This window comes from Pipra filicauda, unplaced genomic scaffold, assembly GCF_003945595.2.
Source record: "Pipra filicauda isolate LSUMZ 115617 unplaced genomic scaffold, ASM394559v2 scaffold25_size4600443_pilon, whole genome shotgun sequence".
NCBI classification, from domain to species: Eukaryota; Metazoa; Chordata; class Aves; order Passeriformes; family Pipridae; genus Pipra; species Pipra filicauda.
In genome coordinates, this window is record NW_024104376.1 from 1,792,304 (window position 1) to 1,799,878 (window position 7,575).

A 7,575-nucleotide genomic window follows, 5' to 3' on the forward strand; every position below is an offset into this window, starting at 1 on the left:
TAACCCCACTGCTATTACTGATGCAAAAGGAGAAGATCCCTGCAAAACAAGATCCCTTGAAAAAGAAGATGCAGACAATCTTAATTTCCATCCCACCTTCTCCTGCTCCTTCAGAGGGCAGGCAGGGGGAACAAAAGTCTTCGCTATGAAAGAGTGTTAGCTCAGAAAAGTCAAATCTGCATTTTGTTGCAATATGAGAGTTCAGATCAAAGCATCAGTCTTTTGCTTATTTCTAATTTGCTGTTAGGAACATTAAAATTTTATTTCTTATGAGATGACTACCATAGCTAATGCAGGCAGCTGCTGCTGGCCTGGCTACAAGACTGAAGCTCAGGGCTTCCTAATCTAAATGCTCCCATCACGGGAAACAGAGAGCTTGGTCAGCACCGAGCAGCTAAGGGCTGCCCAGGCAGCTGAGTTTGCATGCCAACAAAGGCAGGTTATCCAGATCTTACTTTCCCTGGAGATATCAGCATCCCTATTCAGTCTGTACAAGGCCAAATCCTACAATGGGTTCTTACCCAGTATCTTTTTCCTGTTTTCTGTTGAGATACTGGGTAAGGCCTCCACACTGGACTCAGCAGCACCATATGCAATACCAGTCAGGTGAACAGGCACAAGCACAGAGCTTATGATCTTCCTGGCACAGGGTCTGGGAAGGACTAGCGCTGCTTGTGCATTTAAAGTCAAGAGTTTGCCTGACCCCATAAGGATTCCCCATGTGCTCTCTGCAGAGCGAGGCAAGTCCTTTCCGGGAAGGAAAGCACAAAGGAAGTACCAAAGCTCGTTTAGAGAAGGTTAGAACAGGGGACACACTGGAGCGTAAGGCATCCATGGTCAAAGAGTCTGTGTGGCAGTTTTCCCTTTGGTGTCCACGTGTCAGTCTCTGGATCATAGCAGTCCAAGGAATCCAGGTCCTTGATGACATTGTCTGTGGTGAGACATCGTCCTCCTGTGACATACAGCTTGTTCTTGATGACAGTGGCCCCATGATGCATTCGTCTGTCCTTCATGTCTGCACATTTAACAAACTTGTTGCCTTTTGTATCATAAGCAATGATTCTCCTGGTGTACCCTGAATGAAAAGCCAGAGGTGGAAGAGACAGATGGGAATTAAAGCTTATGGACAGCAGAAGGAATGATAATATATTTCCTGATAGTCTTCAATAAAACCTATTATACTGGTACATAATTTGGCAGAGTTAAGATCTCTAAGTTAGGAAGTGATGATCTGTCACAGGAATGCCTGTCTGACTATCTTTCTTTCCTGTTTGTCCTCACCCTGTCTACTAGCACCTTGGCAGCCAGGGCTCAATAAGCACCATAAGACCCATCGGATCAGGCAACCAACCTGTCCCACACAGTTGGAGCTTGTAGTTACCTGCATGTGCCTTCAAACATCCCAAAATACTTCCTTTCACCCAAGAGACTCCTTGAGCTTCACTTGGTAATAGAGAAACCATGGCATATGGGAGAGGAACAATAGTGCCTTGTTGGGTTGGAGTTGTGGCTGCCTACTGAATGGAGCTGAGTACTCAGCACAGTGCCACTGGTGTTTGCTCCACTCCTAAAGTCCACAGTGCCATATCTGTGCCAGCCACCACGCCAGTGACCCAGTGTACAGCTCTTCCACTGAGAGGTGATGTAACCTCGGATCGGCTGAGAGGTAAGGGCTGGTAAAAGGGCCATTGCTCTGGAGCATTGGAGGTGTGGAAGCTTGGTACCCAGCAGTACCCGGCCCATGTATAAAAACAAGAGTATGGTCTGAGGTAAGGATAATCTGCCACACAGGATAGTCTGGGACCTTTGGACTCAGCTCTCCTGTGTTCTGACTGCAAAGGGTAGCAGTGGCCTCCCCCTGAGGGGTGACACCATCTTTGAGTCCCGTGTGATTTGCGTTCAGTTCACTGCTCTGCCAAAACTACTATGTGTCTCATTTTCTCTTACATAATCTAACACATGCTTCCTCTTGCCAGTCCGTGATCGGGGGAGCTGCATTCAGGATTGTAGAGTGCCAAGACCAACGACATAATACACCAAAGTGCCAATGGGCAGAGGCTGGTCCTCAGGCTGAAAAACACTGTGGAGTTTCTTCTTTCCAGGTGTTTCACACCCCTTTCAGGACATTTCACAATTACCCCCAGGAGGCAGCTACAGGACCAACCAACATCTCATAGACCTATAGCCCACCCATCCCAAGATTGTGGTAACCACGCTCTCTATTATCCCAAGAAGAGCAGACAGAGAGTTCCAGGATGTGAGTCAGCAGGGGAGAAGCAGGATCCCCGTGCTTTTGGCATCCTTTCTTCTGCAGACCAGCAACTTGCATTGGCTTTTCCTTAGTTTCCCCCACCCAGGTCCTGCTGCTTGGAGTAAAAAGGGGCCTCATGGAGAACTTGTCTCTGCTTCCATTGCCGTAAGAGAAGTGGATGGAGGGTGGGCACACTCCTCCTTTCTTTCCCAAGATCCAGGTGCTTTTTGAGGGACCACCCCCTCAAAAGCCACAGGAAGGCTGTGAAAACCCACAAGATCTGGGTAGGGGGAGGCAGAAGGAAGGTGAAACAGAACTCTTACCACCTATGATGATAATCTGGTCTCCAATTGTGACAGCTGGTGCACAGACATTCTTCACCACTCTAGTCTCCATCCGAAACCATGTATTCCTGGACACATGGTAAACCTGACAAGAAAATAAAGATACTCACACAGCTGTTTATGTTGTATTTCAAGTGGCATTTGTAATTACAGAGGAACTTAAGGGGTTTATTTTGCCCTAATAAATACAATCCTCTGGCTCAAAGTCCTGGAAATCTGAGAATATACCCATTTTTTTTCCTAATATATCTTCTTGGAAAGCATTCTAGTTCCCCAAGGTTGTCTGCTCAGGACATGCTAGCACACACACTAAGATGAAGTGTGTCTGCCATATACAAGCTTCTTGGCTGTAGATCTTTGCACAGCTATTAAATCACTGTAACTTGCTCTGCCAAAGTGCAAGCCCATTAATTTCATTTACCAGTTATTCTGTGTATTCCTGCCTTGGTCTTAGCAATTTCCTGGGCAAACAAACTTCAACTTCACCTAGCTTTGCTGGCAGCCACCATATTTGCCCAGCTGCTATATTTGTGCTGGTGGCTGGCAAAGGGACTCAGAGTGGTATCTAAGTCATCAATTTATGTGAGAAAAAGAGCTGTTGCCAGATGATGATCATTCAGTCATCCATATCTGGATGACACAAACTTTTATGCCATATTATCTGGTTCTCAATATAGTAAATATTTCCAGGGCAACTCCCCATTAACAGATAAATACATTTCCTTCCCCTGATAATCAAGTACCATTATAATCACAAAGTATTGCTCGTGTCCTGGTGCCATCTTAGCTCCTAATGATTCTTAGTTAAAGCACCTCAACCAGTGGAAAACACTTATGGGGATAGAAACACTACAATGTTACTAAAGCATCAAATCAGATAAGAAAAAATTGTATGAATTTTTTCTTCTTAATAGAGTGTAACCGCTGAAAGCAGACAGAGAAACCAGCAACATGTGGCAGGAGCTACGTTTTTAACACAACTGTTTATATGAAATGACTGTCAGTTTAAGTCCTGGCCCTTTGATGAGTGAGTATCTAATCGCTCTAATGATGGCGAGTGTTTGTGTTCGCTGCGAGCGAGCAGGTGTGCGGCTGAAACCCCAGCTCGGCTGCCAAGGAGAAAGCACTGGTTCTGGTGATATTGGCTACAGGCATGAAGCTGGGCAGGGGGGGCTGCTGCCGCCTGCCATAGCATCATCTGCAGCAGCCCTGGCCTTAGTGCTCACCAGAGGCACAGCTGACTGACACCCAAAGAAGTATGTCAGGGCTTGTGCCTGTAAAACCTTCAGAAGGGGAAAATGAAATGGCTGCAATGGTCCTGGAAGCCATGTATCAACTCAACCTGCCCCTTGCTGCGACTCACAATAAAGTTTTCTAGGTGGTTTGATTTTCTCATGAGGGTGATGGACTGCTGAATACCTTAGAAGAAATTGCCTATGACAAGCAGGACCGATCATTACCTGGATCAGCCGAACTGGGTTTTGCATAATGTCTTCTCCCCCAAAGAGGTAGACCCTCTGATCTTTGGCAGCAACAGCAGGGTGAAGAACAGCAACAGGCATGTTTGCCATGCTCTCACAGGTGTTGTAGACGCTATCATATCTTTCCACAGAATTCAGGATTTCCTGGTTTTCACCAATTCCACCGAATGATAAAATATAATTTTTATATGCCAAACTTCTGTGGGAGTAACGTGGAACTAACATATGCTCAATCAACCTCCACTGATTGAGTTTGAGGGAGTAAATGTAAATATTACCACTGACCAGGCTTTTCTTATTGCTAACAGGCATCCCTCCGAGCACATAAATGTTGCTGTGTAAACTCACTGCAGAGGCTTTGTACAGGTGCATGGGAAGTTTGGCCAGGCTCAGCCATTGGTTTGTCTTGTCATCATAGAGCAGGACATCCCTCGTCTGCTGGCTGTCCTTCCTGCCACCAATGATGATGAGGAACTCTTGGTTGGAGTACCGGCGAGGAACATGCATCATGGGTTTGATGTCAGGTGCGTTGGTGCTGTACAGGGAAAACATATGTCTCCAGGCTGACTCAAGGATGCTCCTGCAAGTGGGTGAGGACTGAACGAGTGAGTCATTGGCAATGAAGTGGAAGAGGAAAGTTGGATGGACGTATTGAAGGCGGACTTTCTTGAACAATTCTTGGATGTAGCCTTGTCGTGCCTGGAGGTCGTGCCGGACCCAGACCATCAGTGCCTCAAAGACCTGCTCCTCCTCCCCACAGAGTTCATCGTCCCCAAGGTAGTCGATGAGCTCCAAGGGACAAAGGTCCTTCAAGTCCTCAGAAGAGGCCACCACAGGAAAGCATTTCAAAGCCATAGCCTTGGCTTTCTTATTCAGACTTTGGCAGTTCAAGATTTTTGCCAGTCTAATCATGCTCAGACAGTTGTCAGGAGTCAGCTTGTCTTGAAGGTAGGCAGAGCAGGCCTCAAATAGCTTAGTGTACTGCAGCATGGAGGCAGTCTCCAACAGGCACAGGACATTCTCAGTGGATATAAGAATCTCCCCTGTGTAAACATAAAGGATAATCTGATCCAAAATGTTGGCGTCGATGCCCTTCAGGATGACTTTAGCCTGGCGACTCTCTCTGAAGTCATTACAGAACATTGCCTTGAAGTACGGACTGCTGGAAGCCAGCACATTTCGGTGACAGGGGATTTCAAAACCCCCGGAACAGAGGGTAACATCAGTCAGCAGCCCGCTCTGCCGCAGAGCATTCAGCTGCCTCAGCAGTTCAGAGGAGAAGTCCTGGTCTTTGAAGAGAAACTCTTCAGTGGATCCCCCCTCCATAGCAAAATAGGAGAGAGATGAATACTGGACTTGGCAGAAAAACCCCTGAATTCTTAGCAGCTTTTATTGAAATATCCAGCTCCAAGAGAACAAATCGGGACTTTGATGTTCTTCTAAATATCCGTTCGCTGTTACGCATAAAAATGGAACACTGGTTAAGCACAGTGGGAAAATAATAAAGAAGTCAAAAGGTCCCTAAGACCCTTTAAAATTTTCATAAAGTTATCAGATAGGTTGCAGCTCTGAGGTCAGCACTGCCTGTGTCCCTGGCAAGAAGCAAAAGCACTGAAGTTATCTCACTGATTTGGGATTAAAGCTGGATGGCTGAAGCAATTGGTTTGTCCATTTTAATCACGTTGAATAAATGCACTTAGACATTTATTCACTATTTTAAAGTATTAGCAGTTTAGTAGCTTGCGCCTCTTTCCCCTAGAGTTAGTCATTCCCAAAGAATGCAAATCTGGCAGAGCTGAACTCTGCAGCAGGGCAAACGGAACCCTAGAGACTGGGAATCTGCATTAAAACCGTTATTTATTAACTCTGCTTAGCTGTGGGTTTTTTTATGTTAATCAGACACACAGTGACTAAATTAAGTGCCAGGCAGAACAATAGGATGAGTATCTACTGTCATGACTAACTGCTCAACCTGCAGTGGAACCATAAGGTAGAAACGTTTACCTTCTGTCGTCCTTCCCTGCATGCACTTACTCTCTGTCGCTTATTCTCTGCTGAGATTTTCCATAGCTAGAGCCTGGATAAAAACCCTATAAACCCAAAAGACGTTTCTTTCAGTAGGTAGGGTGATTCATAGAGGGTGATTTCTGGACGTGTTTATTCTGAAGTCAGTTTTGCCGCTCCCGGGCGCTGTGCGCAGGAGCGGCGGGGCGGCGGGGCATTGTGCACATTCCAGCGCTAAGAATAGGAGCACACGGGCTGCTCGCTGTTATCACATGTGACGCCGCCGCTGCCTTTTGCAATGACCTGACTGGTTCTGAGCATGCCCGAGTGGTGTTTTTCTGGCAAATGTTTACATATAATAAATAGACACGGAGAGGAAAGTTCACTTATAAAAGTCCTGGCTGTCCCTTTGGAAACAGCAGCAAGACCCTGTCCTAAAGTGCCTGGGAACTCTAGAAGGCTGTAAACAGTCTGCCATGCCTCGCGCTAGGTAACACCGTAGTTTCATGGAGAAGGGGGGAGAGAGAAGGGCTCCCTGGGTGAGATGGACCGTGTCTCCACCTTATGGAGAGATCTGGGGAGCATCAGCCCATCGCAGTGTGGTGGGAGATGCTGATGCACTGGGACTGCTGCGTCCAGCACTGTTCCAAGGTGGACCAGGAGAGCCCAACTACCTTTGACAAGCAGAGAATGAAGTTTACCCTTGGAGCAGTTTATCTTTCTGATGGTACTTGATAATTCATATAGAAAATACCAGGTTGTGGCCTTTTGTATAAGGACCTCAGCTCTCTGAAACCCTTAGCAAAGAACTGCTCAAGCAGGTGGCTTGAGGAAGTTTGGTGTTATGAGTGGGAGGACCGGAGCAGGTTGCTGCAGTGAGTGGGTCCCAGAGTGGCAAGTCCCACGGTGGCACTGAGCTCCCCAGGGAAGACACCTGGATGGGGTCTCTGACTGCAGATGAACAAGGTGTCTGAGCTCCTTTTGCAGCCAGTGAGTTCCAGTCAATACAACTGAGTCTGACAAGTTATTCAGGTCACCAGTATGTACCACCTGTATTTGGGCAGGTGGACAGTCCTCCAGGCACTGCTGGATGTCCACAAGTGCTCAGTTGCCTCAATCATATGAAGGTGTCCATATTTAACACTCCCATCATCTATGATGGTGAGTCTAAATCCACCCTCAGGGCTGGGATCAGTTGAACACCTTGTGCCAGCAGAGGATCCTCCAGAACCCCAGCTGGTCCCCAGTGTGATGTGTCCCAGCTCTGTGCCAAGTTCCTGGGTGGTTGAAGAGAAATAGCATTGGTTGCCTACGCCTTGATAACTGGATTGGGTCCCTTGTCTCTGCTGAAATTTCTCCATTTGTTCTGGGGTGGGATTCAATCCAAAATGTAGTTTCTAAGCATTTCTACCACAGGGAAACACAAGGTTAAAGCAAAACTCCTTCTCATATTTTCAAAGCCAAAGCTCACGAGTGAGTCATGTCTGCGTCTGGT

General features: G+C 46.8%; 1 protein-coding gene across 1 annotated transcript; it reads right to left on the reverse strand.

Annotated features, from left to right (window-relative positions):
- Positions 1 to 449: 449 nt before the first annotated feature.
- Positions 450 to 6,311, reverse strand: KLHL38 (kelch like family member 38). Its single transcript, XM_027726920.2, has 4 exons — positions 6,081 to 6,311; positions 4,056 to 5,530; positions 2,575 to 2,680; positions 450 to 1,075 (listed from the first exon to the last, which is right to left on the reverse strand). Exons 2-4 carry the CDS (start codon positions 5,400 to 5,402, stop codon positions 789 to 791), a joined length of 1,740 nt encoding a protein of 579 aa, XP_027582721.1. The 5' UTR covers positions 5,403 to 5,530; positions 6,081 to 6,311; the 3' UTR covers positions 450 to 788.
- Between the last annotated feature and the right edge of the window lie 1,264 nt (positions 6,312 to 7,575).

What these genes read in the sequence shown, in the direction of transcription:
- KLHL38 (XM_027726920.2), bottom strand. Translation starts at nt 5,402, where the DNA reads ATGGAGGGGGGATCCACTGAAGAGTTTCTCTTCAAAGACCAGGACTTC. An exon ending in ACCCAGTTCGGCTGATCCAG is followed by an intron (nt 2,681 to 4,055) that starts GTAATGATCGGT and finishes TTTTCTTGTCAG; the next exon opens with GTTTACCATGTGTCCAGGAA. An exon ending in CCAGATTATCATCATAGGTG is followed by an intron (nt 1,076 to 2,574) that starts GTAAGAGTTCTG and finishes CTTTTCATTCAG; the next exon opens with GGTACACCAGGAGAATCATT.